The sequence below is a fragment of the Coloeus monedula genome (genome assembly GCF_965178545.1).
Source record: "Coloeus monedula genome assembly, chromosome: 1".
Lineage (NCBI taxonomy): Eukaryota > Metazoa > Chordata > Aves > Passeriformes > Corvidae > Coloeus > Coloeus monedula.
In genome coordinates, this window is record NC_138781.1 from 158,997,580 (window position 1) to 159,010,741 (window position 13,162).

A 13,162-nucleotide genomic window follows, 5' to 3' on the forward strand; every position below is an offset into this window, starting at 1 on the left:
GGGTCCATGAGGACACACATGGGGTCACGGGGACACACACAGGTCCATAGGGACATGGGTCCATGAGGACATGCACACATGGATCCATAGGGATTTGGGTCCATGGGAACACACACAAATCCATATGGATGAGGGTCCATGGAGACACACACATGCGTCTTTGAGGACACAGGGACATGGGTCCATGGAAACACATGTGAATCCACTAGAATTTGGGTCTGTGAGGACACACACGGATCCATAGGGATTTGGGTCCATGGGGACACACACTCCAGGATCCATGGGGATTTTGGTCCATGAGGACACACACACAGATCCATAGGGATTTGGGTCCATGGAAACACAGGTGAATCCACAGGGATTTGGGTCCCTGGGGACACACGCACGGATCCATAGGGACATGGGTCCATGGGGATGCAAATTCACGGATCCATAGGGATTTGGGTCCATGGAAACACACGTGAATCCACGGGGATTTGGGTCCATGGGGACACACAGAGATCCACAGGGACATGGCACCATGAGGAGACACACAAATCCATAGGGACATGGGTTCATGGAAACATAGGCGAATGCACAGGGATTTGGGTCCATGGGGATACACGCACAGATCCGTAGGAACATGGGTCCATGGGGACACACACTCTAGGATCCATAGGGATTTGGGTCCATGGAAACAGGCGGATCCACAGGGATTTGGGTCCATGGGGATACCCCCCTCCCGCCGCCCCTCACGCAGTTCCCGCCCTCCCCCCGCCCATCCAGCAGGGGGCGGGACCTACGGTGGAGCCACGCCCTCTCCCTCCTTCTGGCCCCACCCCTTCCTTCCCATTGGCTGCTGGCCGCCCCCCGCCGCTCCCCATTGGCTGCCGGGCCGCGCGCGCGCGCCCGGACGCGGAAGTGCCGGGGCCGGAGCGGCAGCGGAGACGGTGAGGCGAGGGGTCGAACCCACAGCCCGCTCAGAGCGCTGGGAACGGGGATTTATTCCCAGAAATCGGGGGAAATGGGGAATATTCTGGTTTAAATACCCGCATTACACTTGGGTTTGATAAGGACAAGGGTTTGTCCCTGTGTTTTCGCGAGGAAAATGGTTTATTTGGGGGTTTTGGTGAGGAAATTAGTTTGTGTATTTTCTTTTAAAAAGCTGTTTATTCTTGCGGCTTCGTGAAAAAAATCGTTTATTCTCGGGTTTTTTGATGAGAAAAAGGGTTTATTCCGGGGTTTGGATGAGGAAAAGAAATTACTTTTGTTTTTTTTGAAAATGAGGAACAGGATTTATTCGTAGTCTTTGATGAGGAAAATTGTTTGGTTTTGAGTTTTTTTGTGAGAAAAAAATGTTTAATTTTGGCTTTTGAGGAAGAAAATGGTTTATTTGTGTGTTTTTGATGAGGAAAATTACTTATTCTTGGGGGGTTTTGATGAGGAAAACGGTTTATTCTTGGGGTTTGATGAATAAAATGGTTTGTTCTTGCTTTATGATGAGGAAAATGATTTATTCTTGTGGGTTTTGTGATAAAAATGTGTTTATTTTTTGCTTTTTATGAGGAAAATGGTTTATTTATGTTGTTTTGCTGAGGGAAGTGGTTTCTTCTGGAGCTTTTGTGCAGAAAACAGGCTTGATGAGGAAAACTTATTCTTGGGTTTTTTAATGAGAAAAACAGTTTATTCTTGGGGTTTTGATTAATTAAATAGTTTATTCTTGGGGATTTCATCAGGAAAATCAATTTATTTTGGGCTTTTAGTGAGGAAAAGAGTTTATTTTTTAAATTTTTTTTCTTTACTCACCCTTTATGTTGAAACAAAAATTTGGGATCCTAATTTTTCGTGGAATCCTCGAAGGAGAGATGGAGAGGGGTAAAAAGTGAGATTTAATTTAATAAAAAGTAGATTTTAATTACTACTGGAATTTAACAAGTAGAATTTAACTACTGGAATTGAACTGGAATTCTACCAGTTGAGTTTAACTATTGGAATTCTACCAGTTGAATTTAACTGCTGGAATTTAACTCCTGGACTTTTAACCACCAGAATTTTCACTGTCAGAACTTACCCAAGAAAATGAGCACCAAAATATATTCCTGCTTCCGAATATTTGCATTTCTTCTAATACAAATTATATAATAAATAATTAAATATTTGTTAGGAAAGCTGGAGATCTTTAGTACCTCACTAGGTGATTTGCATATGTTTTGAATATTCATGTGCTGTAGCAAGACAGAGGAGCTGCAGTGACAGAGTGGGAATCCCTTTCCCAAGGAATTTTTAAAGGCAGGATTGATCCTTTGCCTCACTCCTGTGAGGAAGGAAACAAAACGTGGAACTTAATGAGGCTGGACGGTGTTAGAACAGGTTGGACAAGCTGGAGCAGCCTTTCCATCCCTGGAATTATTCCAGGTGTGGTTGGATGGAGCTTGGAGCAACCTGGGATAGGGGAAGGTGCCCATGGAATGAGATGATCTTTAAGGTCCATCCCAACCCAAACCATTCCGTGGGGGGTTTTTTGTACAGCCTCATCGTGGGAGGGTTTAGTGGAGAAGGCAGAGCTGGACGTTTCCCATGGAAGCACAGTGAGGGGAACAGGGACGAGCAGGAATGTGGGAAACTGGGTTAGATGGAATTTTGAATCACCAAGAGGGTGATGAAACACCTGGAAAAAGGGAGCAGGGAGGCTTCAGGAGACGCTCAAACTCACCTGGGTGAGGCTTTGAGCCTGAGGTTGAGCCTAAAACCTCTTCCAACCCCAGATTATTCGGGAATTCTGCGCCAGCACTCACAAATCCCCATTGCTGTGACTCTCCCAACCCAGGGAAGCCGCCATGTCCAACCTCCTGCCTCCAGCAGCAGACGGGAACTGCTTCTACATCCTGATGGAGGACTGTGCCTATGGAAGCAAGTACTTCCAAGCTGGCAACTTGTGCTTCTGCAGCGAGAGGAGCTACCTGCGGAATTTTTCCGAGGATGGGCCTCCGGCTTGCTTCCTGAAGGTCATCATGCTGGACGACAGCTCCACGGTCACCATCAACCTGGAAGTCCTGCAGCCCGTGCGCCAGGAAGCCGCCGGGTTCCTCCTGGCCATCGGGAGCCACAGCGAGCGCTTGAATTTTTTCCTGGAGAGGCTGAGCCTGGAAGGAGCTCTCCGAGCCGTGCCAGGTCAAAACGTGATGGTGGAGGTGGAGCGGGAATTTTTCCCGGGAGTCGTGCGCTACATCGGGAGCATCTACAAGCCCAGCTTGGCTGTGCTGACTCCGGTGTTTTTCGGGGTGGAATTGCAGGTAAGGGGGCTATGGCAGCGAATTCCTTATTTTTTCCATGGAATTTTCTGTGTGTAACGTCCCTTCCTGGCGTGTTTTCAGGGAGAGGGGGAAAACAGAGGGAGAAGCGACGGATCCTACCACGGCACCGAGTACTTCAAGTGCCAGATGAACTGTGGGGTCTTCCTGCCCTTCAGCAAAGTCCAGTTTATTCCCACATCAGGCAACGATTATGGGAAGCAGAAGCCGGGAAAGCAGGACACAGAGGAGGTGGTCCCCGTGAAAGTGGGAGATGCCGTCAGCTTCTACGTGGATGAGATCCTCACCAAAGGAATTGCCATGGCAGTTTACAGGGAAGGGAGCCAGTGGTTTGTGAAGGTTTGTCCGGTAAGAGCAGCTTTTCCATGGTTTTTTTTGGGATTTTTTTTAAAAAAGAACAAGAAAAACAACACATTATGGTGGGACATGAAAGAGAAGTAGAGGGAATGTCCAAAAGGGATGTGAGGTTACATGCAAACTTCCCAGGCATGTTTAAAAAATTCCTTCATATTCCAGTGTTTAGCTGATGGATTTTTTTACCCTAGCTGATGGCTTTTTTTCCCTAGCTGATGGAGTTTTCCCTCCTTTCAGGAAGAAGAAGGAACGACTGACATTTTCAGGGAAATCCCCATGGATTCTGTTGTGAAGGAGAGCTTGCAAAGTAGGTGATCGTTGGATGTGTCTCTCCTGATCACATTCTGGGGAATCAGAGGGGATTTATTCCCTCTCTGGAGGATACTGAGGAGCTGAAATTCCAGTAAAACTTCCAGCTGGTCTTAAATGATTGGGATTTACAGAAAAATCTCGAGTTCGACACAGAACTCTTTGCGCGAGGCAGCTGAAGCTGGATCCCGTTTGTGAGTAGAATCCAATTGTAGCAGAGAAATCCCTCAGGGAAGAGGCACCACTGGTTAAAGGGCCTTTATTTCAGCTGTAAAAGATGGAGCAGGAGCTTCATCCTGGTGGGAAAGGCTCAGGTGCCAGCAGCAATGGTGGGAATTGTTGGACAAGACAAGGAATCAGTAGAACAATTAGGAAATAAACCCCCTGCTGCCATTCCAGTAGTCTGGAAAGGGCTGGATTAGCTCCAGGGCCAGCAAGAGGTTGGAATGTGAAGCTTTGAGCAGGGAAACAAGGAGCAGGATCCTTCCCTCTCATACTGTCAGACCAGCTTGGAACGTTGGGAATTGCACCTTGTGTCTCTGCTACTCAGCTTCCTGCTGGTGTGTGTAGTCTGGAATTTCCAAAACAGACCTGGAATTAGATCCAGAGGATTGAATTCCTACCTCTCCTGATGGTTTGTGTTGCCCAACAGGTTTTTTCCCAACGTTCGACTCTGATGTGGGCTTTGGAAAACCAAGCCAAATGAAACAAGAGATCAGCGAGAGCAGCGAGGAGAGAGAAAGTGGGAATTCACCCCTGGAAGTGAACTCCATGGTCCAGATCACCTTGGACAAAGGGAATCAAGTTTCAGGAATCATCCGCTGGTTGGGCTACCTGCCCCAAATCAAGGACAAAATGGCTGGAGTTGAACTGGTGAGGCTGGAAAGCTGGAAAAGGACCTGGGAGTGCTGGTGCCAGTGGCTGAACGCGGGGGATGGAATTTTGGGATCCCCATGTGCAGGATAAGGGAGGGAATGGAGTTGGGAAGGGTCTGGAGCAGCAGGAGTGGCTGAGGGAGCTGGGAGGGCTCAGCCTGGAGAAAAGGAGGCTCAGGAACCTTCTCACTCTCCACAACTTCCTGGCAGGAGGGTGAGGCCAGGTGGGAACAAGGGACAGGGCATGAGGAAACAGCCTCAAATTGCTCCAGGGGAGATTTGGGTTGGATATTGGGAAAATTCCTTTATGGATGGGGTTGTCCAGCCCTAGCACAGCTGCCCAGGGCAGGGGTGGGGTCCCCATCCCTGTGGATGTGGCACTTGGGGACATGATCTGGTGGTGGCCTTGGCATCATTGCATTGTTAGACTCAATCTCAGATCTCTTTTCCAACCATAATTCCATAAATCCCGCTCTCAGGCTCTACCCTGGTGCTGTTTTCCCAGGATGAAGACAAGGGGGTCACAGCTGGAGAGTGGCTGGGCAAGTCCTACTTCCACTGCGCCCCAAAGCGCGGCCTCTTCGTGAGGCTGAATTCCTGCCAGCCTGACATGCGCTTCCAGAGCTTTCTCAACTCTGATTTATCCCTCGGGGATTACAGTGAGTCCTCTGGGAAGCAGGAAAACGGGGCTGTGATGGCAGAAGGACATGGAGAAACCACGTGGGCACCGTTTCTTCCCTTTCTTCAAGCATTGTTTTTTGGTGTTTACAGCACACCACATCCTTGGCTGGGTTAACAGTTGGACTCGATGGTCCTAGAGGTCTTTTCCAATCTAAATGATTTCATAAGGAACATCCCACACATCTGAAAGATTGTGATTTATGAAAAGCAGGATTGAGAAGCCACCTTAAATTTGAGAGTTACAGACTCATCTCAGACTTTCGGGGTGTCAAGGAAGGGCAGAGTTGACCCTGATGAGAAGGTGAAGGAAATTCCTTTTCTTGCAGGAGGACAAGAAGTTCTTCGACAGGCTCCAGAGAGTTCTCCTCCCCTCAGGAATGAGGCAGCAGTCCGTGTCCTCCGAGGGCGGATGAAGGGCATCCAAGGCCATTGTAATTCCTGCTACATGGATGCAGCTCTCTTCAGGTAAGGACCTGCTTGGGTGGTGGAGTCTCATTAAATGAGTGACTTTTTAATTGGCCAGAGCCCCAAACTGCAGCACTTCCCTGGATTTCCAAGATGGCTGGAAGTTTACCTGGTGTAGAGCAGGATGTAACTGTGGAGATGAAACCTCCAGGCTGCTTTTGGATCTCCTTCCCAAATCCAGCAGGTTTTCCAGCCCTGAAGACTCCTGTGTCTGTCATTCAGGGTGCTGAGAGCTCGTAGTTTTCTGGACTTGGATCGTGCTGACTCTGTCCCTGGAAGTTCTGGCTGGAATCATTCCAGACAACCCACCCAGGAGGTCCCAACTTCCCTGCTTGGAGAGGAAGAGACTCAGTGGTGCCTTTCCCTGAGCAGTTTTGGCTGCAAAGTAGGAATTTCCTTCTCCCCGCGCTGTTCCATTGCTTTCTCCCAGTGTTCATTTCTCCAGATGTGCCTCACTGTTCAGATGTGCTTCCCTCACTTCCCTATAATTCCATGCATGGATTGTTGGGCATCAAAGCCATTGACTGTCACCAGCCACCACATTTTGGTTCCACCTGTTGCTTCCAAGCCCTCAAACTCAAACCCATCCCACTCTTCCCACAGCCTCTTCTCCTGCACATCCGTGCTGGACTCCATGCTCTTCATGCCCTTCCCACAGTGTGACAGGAATGTCCAGGGAATTCTGCGGGATGAGATTGTCAATCCCCTCCGAAGGTGAGTGTAGGGAATGCTGGAAGTTGTCCCATCTTGCCTTCATTCCTTCCCTGCTGCCCTGAAGGAATTACCTGGCACTGAGGGAAACCTGGCAGCCACATCCAAAGGTGTTCAGGACAAGCAGGAATGGTTTTAAACTGCCAGAGCATGGATTGAGATGGGATTTTGGGAAGGAATTCTTGACTGGGACGGTGATGAGGGGCTGGAATGGAATTCCCAGAGCAGCTCTGGATTTGGGAAGGTTGGACAGGGCTTGGAGCAACCTGGGATAGTGGAAGGTGTCCCTGCCACTGGCAGGGGATTGGAATTAGATGATCTTTAAGATCCCATCCAACCCAAACCATTCCATGATCCTGTGATTCTTCCAGTTGTTCCTTTCCCTGAGATGTGGGACTGTCACAGCTCTTGTGCTCAGAAGGAAGCCTTGGGAGCTGCACTTCCCGGTAAAAGGAAGGAAGGCGGATTCCTGGGGTTCCAACAACCTCTGGATGGAACCCTGGAGTTGGTGAAGCAGCAGCCTTGCCTTGCTGAGCAGCTGGTCCCAAAGTTGGCATGCAATGCCAGGCTGGATGAGGGGAAACCATCCAACTTCCAGTCCCTCAAGGGGCTCCAGGAGTGCCGGAGAGGGACTTGGGACAAGGGATATGGAGGGACAGGACAAGGGGGAAGAGCTTTAAACTGACAAAGAGTAGATTTAGATTGGATATTGGGAAGGAATTTTCCCTGTGAGGGCGGGTGAGGCCCTGGAATGGAATTCCCAGAGGAGCTGTGGCTGCCCCATCCCTGGAAGTGTCCCAGGACAGGGCTTGGAGCAACCTCATCTCATTGGTGCTATCCCTGCCCATGGCAGTGGGCTGAACTGGATGAAGTTTAAGATCTCTTCCAAGCCCAGCCATTCCATGATTTCCCTCACCTGCAGCTGGTTGTTGTTCCCAGGACTGGCTTTGTCCGGGCCAGCAGCGTGATGCACCTCCGGGAGCAGCTCACGGACAAGGGCCAGTGCTCCAGCTTTACCAACGCTGAGAAAGGTGAGGAGCTCTCTGGGACCTTTCCCCAGCTGCTTCCCTGTGTTTTGCCTTATCCAGGCACCAGCTGGCAACTTCCCTTTGTGCTTCTCCCAGGAATGTGCTTTAATTAGGTGCTGATGTTAATTGATGTAGAAATTCACTTGGAAAATCCTTTCAGTTTTTAAATCTCTCTGTACCCTTCCAGTGCCTAAAGGGACTCCAGGAGAGCTGGAGAGGTTCTGGGGACAAGGGATGAAGGGACAGGACACAGGGAATGACTTCCCACTGCCAGAGGGCAGAGATGGATGGGATATTGGGAAGGAATTCTTGGCTGTGAGGGTGGTGAGGGGCTGGAATGGAATTCCCTGAGAAGCTGTGGCTGCCCCATCCCTGGAAGTGTCCAAGGCCAGGTTGGATGGGGCTTGGAGCAGCCTGGGATAGGGGAAGATGTCCCTGCCCATGGAAGGAGTTGGAATTCCATGATCTTGAAGGTCCCTTCCCACCCAAACCATCCTGGAATTCCATGGAAGTGCAGTCTCTGAAGGCTGGTTCACATTTTTCCATGTTCCCCTTGGGATTTGTGCCTGAACCGATTGCTCTCAGCCTTTATCCCAGTTGTCCCCTAACCTGAAGAAGAAATTCCAGGTTCATGGAATTGGCTCATGTTTATCTGGCAGCTCTTGGATGCAGTGGGACAAGGCAGTTCTTGGCATGGTCTGATCCATCCTTTCTTCACTTTTCAGATCCTGAGGAGTTCCTCAATCTCATAATGCAGCAGATCCTGGGAATTGAGCCACTATTGAAGCTCCAGTAAGTTTTCAGAGCTGAGGGATGCAATTCCCAAGGCCAGGCTCATTAATTTTCCACCTCACAATCCCTGGGGGTCACTTGTGCCTTTCCACCAAAGCTTTTTGGAATCACAGCTCTTGAGTTTTGTGCAGCTCCTTCTGCTTTCCCTTGGGAACAGACTCTGATCCTGCTGGTCGTGATCTTCCCATCTGGGAAAAGACACTTCTGAGCTCTCCCTGGAGGGTGCTGCCTTCAGAAAATTGGGATAAAAACCTTGTTCCAGCCTCAGGGAGAGCCAGAAGGGGTTTGAGAAAGGTGATGTCCAACTTCAGGGCAGATCCAGCAATATCCGACAGCTTTTGGATGAATTTGGGATGTGTCCAAGGCTGCCAAGCTGGCTCAGCTCCCACAGCCTCTCAAACAGGCAGTCCATGGATGCAGTCCCAGTTTTTTTGGGACTCTACAAAGAGGATGAGAGGCTGGAGGAAGCCAAAAATAACTGTGCTGTTTGGGAGCACAGAAAGGGAATTGTTGGGAGTTCTGTGCTCCTTTGTGGAGCCGCCGCTCGAGCCGTGGATCGTGGAGTGCTGGGAAAGGCCGAGCACAAAGAGGACTCTGTGCTGCAGCTCCCCTGCACGGGGTCATCCCAAGGAAATCCTTTCCCTGCTCTCTTTTTAGGGATTGTGGGAGATCTGCACACAACTCACCTTGAGTTTGGCTTACTGGATGCATTTTGAAATTAATCATCAAAGCATCCATTTGTCAATTTAAATGTTAAACTAGTTTTTATATTTGTATGAAGGGGAAATGGAATTTTGCTCATAGGAGCAGGATGTGGTGCTCCAAAGGGCTAACAAGGACAAAGTTCCTACTTATCTCCTCTTCCCCTGGCACAAATTCGGTATTTTTGGGTGGAAAATGTGCTTTGTGTCGCACCAAACCACCCTCGGTGCCTTGAGCCCAGGAGCTCTCCCAGGACAAATCTTGGGAAGCTTCAATTTTTGTGTCACCACATCCCGATTCCCAAGACCTCTCCTTGCAGGTCAGGAGGCCAGAAGGAGCAGGAATGTTACTGCTACCAGATATTTATGGATAAACAGGAGGATCTGGTGGTTCCCGACGTGCAGCAGTTGGTGGAACGCTCCTTCCTGTCCTCGGATCTGAAGTTGGTGGAGGTGAGTCCAGTTTCCTTCTGCTTTCCTGCTTTTCCTGCTCCCCAAAGTACCTGTGAGGCCTTGGATGGTTTATATCCAACACTGAATCCACACATGACTTAGGAAAAGGCCTCTGCTTTCCCTGTTTCCCTTTTGTCCTGTGAATAATGACAGCAAATTTAGAGAGAAATCTCTGGGATTTGGCTCTTCTTCAGGGTGACTCCCTTCCCTTTTTTTTTTTTCCCCAGATCCCATCTTGCTTCATTATCCAAATGCCACGTTTTGGGAAGGAATATAAAATGTTCAGCAAAATCATCCCTTCCTTGGAGCTGGATATAACAGATCTGCTGCTGGACAGTAAGTTATGGATGTTGGACTGTGAGCAACAGCTCTGGGCTCTCTGGGGTGGGATTCTTCTTCCCTGAGTCCCAGTTTTGGCAGGACAAGCTGGATTTTAGGTGGAATCTGGAGGAGACACTCCCTCTGAGCTCTGTTTGCCTGGCAGGTCCCAGGGAATGCTGCCTGTGTGGAGATGTTGCCACTCTGGAATGCTCGGAGTGTTTCAAGGACAAGGTGTTTGCAGCCACAGGCCTGAAGCAGTTCTGCAGCTCCTGCTCCAGACAGGTATTTTCCATGGATGTTCCCAACATCCATCTTGGAAGCTGTCAGCAGGATGAACCCTCCCAAAATCCCCACATTTCCCTGGCTGTCCCTGCAGCTGCATAGGTTGGGCATGGAGCAGCCTTTTCCTGAGGGTCATTCCCACCATGAGCCAGAGGTAGTGAATCCTCTGCTTCTACAGAGGCTAAATAATCATGGAATCATTGAAAGGCTTGGATTGGAAAGGACCTTGAAGCTCATCCAGTTCCACCCCCTGGAACTCATTATCCCAGGTTGCTCCAAGTCCTGTCCTACCTGGCCTTGGACAATTCCAGGGATGGGACATCCACAGCTTCTCTGGACAACCTGTTCCAGAAATAAGGATTAATCCTTCAGGAACCGAGTGCTGATCCTTCCCTGCTGCCTCTCCATGAGCATTCCCATTCTGCCTCTCGGAGGGTGACATTCCCATTTTAGCTTCCTGCTGCCAGGCTGTTCCCACAATGCCATTCCCAGGCAAGCAGGGAGCACGGGAATCACATCAGCAGGGAATAAATCGGGAATCTGACCTCTGCCCCATCTTCTGTTGGGTCAAGGCCGGTTCCACCAATGCCACCCTGTCCCCTCTCCTCAGGTTCACTCCCATCGCCACCGCAAAGCGCACAAACCCAGAAGGCTGCACATTCCAGAGGAATTCCAGAGCTGGAGCACCCGGGGCTGCCAGCAGGTCCCCCGGGAGAAGCTGGAGCTGTTTGCAGTGCTCTGCATCGAGACCAGTCACTACGTGTCCTTCGTGAAATACGGCCCTGGGAACGAGCACTGGATGTTCTTCGACAGCATGGCTGACCGGCACGGTGAGGGAATGGGAATGGGATGTGGGATATGGGATGTGGGAAGCTGCCAGGGGCTGCTCAATCCCCCTTTTCCTCTCCGGTTTAGGCTCTCTCTGGGTTTGGCTTCCACTGGATTCCAGAGTGGCCAAGCCAAGCAGGTGGGAGTTTTTCCAGGTGCTTCCAGCTTCTGGCTGTGGTCAAACAAGGGATTTAGGATCCTATCCCAGCTGGCTCAGCTTGTGGGCATGGATTGTTTTCCTGTCCTTCCCCACTTTGTTTTTATGAGGGAATCATGGTTTGGGTTGGAAGGGACCTTAAAGATCATCCAGGTCCAGCCCCTTCCATGGGCACCTTCCACTATCCCAGGTTGCTCCAAGCCCCACCCATCCTGGCCTTGGACACTTCCAGGGATCCAGGGGCAGCCACAGCTTCTCTGGGAATCCCATTCCAGCCCCTCACCACCCTCCCAGGGAAGAATTCCTTCCCAATATCCCATCTATCCCTGCCCTCCGGCAGTGGGAAGCCATTCCCTGTGTCCTGATATTCCATCCCTTGTCCCAAGTCCCTTTCCAGCTCTCCTGGAGCTCCTTCAGGTTGAACACTCTCCCCCCTCATCCGGCCTCTTCCATTGCTTTTGGCCTCCACATCTCCCAGCTGAGGTTCTGCATGACTGTTGAGCGTGCTGGGATCTGCTGGAGCTGTAGGAACTCATCCCTTTGGGATCTGATTTGGGATTTTCCTCCTCCTTTTCCGCCTTAGGTGGTGAAAACGGCTTCAACATTCCCACAGTGACGCTGTGCCCAGAAGTTGCCAAATACCTGGACTTGCCCCTGGCTGTGCTGGCCCTGGAGCAGCCTCGGGACATGGATGGGGTGGCCAAACGCCTCTTTTGTGATGCCTACATGTACCTGTACCAGAGCAGGAAAATGGCACTTTACAAGTGACACCGTCCCGGGATGATGTCACCGAGCAACGTCAGGAACGGGAGCTTGGATCACCCCTGAAAGTGGAAGCATCCGAGTCTGGATGCTCTGAGCTGCCTCTTCTCACCTCTCCTGGTGTCAGATTATCCAAGTCAGGCTGGGTTTGTTAAATCCTGGCTTTTTCACAGTGGTAGTTGGGACGTGGGCACAGCTGGACTTGGAATTATTGATGCTCAAATTCATTCTCGTTCCCCACATTCCACAGTTCTCCCTCTCTGGGTACTCTGCAGCTGGAGCCTTCCCACATCCTTTTTTCCCTGCTGTCCCTTCCCTCCAAAGCTGGGGACCAACAGAAATCAAAACACAAGGAATCACCCACAGGTTTACCAGGAGACCACACCCTTTCCTAAAACATCCTGGATTTGTGGAGTGAGAACCAGGTGTGGTTGAGAGGGCCCGGGATGGATTTTCCACACCTGTGTCCCTCAGTTCCCTGCACTTCCCTAATCCAGCACTAACTGGCACTTTTCCCCACTCTCCCTTATTTCCAATCATGGATATCCTGAGCTGAAGCTATGCTTTAAAAATAGGTATTTTTCCAAGAACAAAACTGGAAGGAGGGCTGAGCAGAGGAGCAACATCTGGGCTTCTGCTGCTTCCTCTTTTTGGCAAAATCCGCACAGGGTTCAGTGTTCCAACCTCACTTTTAGCACTTTCTGTCCCATTTTGCATCTGCTTCCAAGTTCTGGAATTCCAAGGGCAAAAATGGAAAAAAAAAAAAAATGAGCACTCTGGGATTTCCTGCTGTGACTGCAGGAAGGTTTAGGGTTTGGGTGGGAACTGGTGTTCCTTAAGTTAAATAAATTTGTAAACTCGGGGCTTCTCTGCTGTTACGTGGGAAGTTGTGCCTGGAGTCAGTGGGATGCCCAGATTCCACAAAACCCCAAGGAAAGCATCCAGGAGTCCCAGATGTGCAGGTTTAACCCTGTTCCTGCTCTTTTTTCCCCCTCTTTAATGCCAAATGCAGAAATTTTAACAAAGCCTGGAGCTTTGGATCGGTCCTGGTGGCTTGGGACGCGTGGTTTGGGATCCTTTTGGCATTCCAAGTGGAATCCATTCCAAGGGATTCTTTCTCTCTGCTCAGCTGTGATCAGTCACACCTGGAATA

At 50.1% G+C, this 13,162-nt stretch overlaps 1 protein-coding gene across 1 annotated transcript; it reads left to right on the top strand.

The window, feature by feature from the left end:
* The first annotated feature begins 2,463 nt into the window (after positions 1-2,463).
* LOC309573142 (ubiquitin carboxyl-terminal hydrolase CYLD-like) lies at positions 2,464-12,763 on the top strand. The gene is made up of 14 exons (XM_082281853.1): positions 2,464-3,272; positions 3,354-3,638; positions 3,882-3,951; positions 4,606-4,826; positions 5,334-5,487; positions 5,836-5,974; positions 6,578-6,688; positions 7,625-7,716; positions 8,439-8,505; positions 9,527-9,659; positions 9,887-9,995; positions 10,144-10,262; positions 10,873-11,092; positions 11,831-12,763. Exons 1-14 carry the CDS (start codon positions 2,817-2,819, stop codon positions 12,013-12,015), a joined length of 2,361 nt encoding a protein of 786 aa, XP_082137979.1. The 5' UTR covers positions 2,464-2,816; the 3' UTR covers positions 12,016-12,763.
* The last annotated feature ends 399 nt before the right edge of the window (positions 12,764-13,162 follow it).

Excerpts from the sequence above, each read along its gene's own strand:
- LOC309573142 (XM_082281853.1), top strand. The coding sequence starts at position 2,817 with ATGTCCAACCTCCTGCCTCCAGCAGCAGACGGGAACTGCTTCTACATC. Across the intron at positions 5,488-5,835 it reads TTTATCCCTCGGGGATTACA|GAGGACAAGAAGTTCTTCGA; the intron begins GTGAGTCCTCTG and ends CTTTTCTTGCAG. Across the intron at positions 9,660-9,886 it reads CGGATCTGAAGTTGGTGGAG|ATCCCATCTTGCTTCATTAT; the intron begins GTGAGTCCAGTT and ends TTTTTTCCCCAG.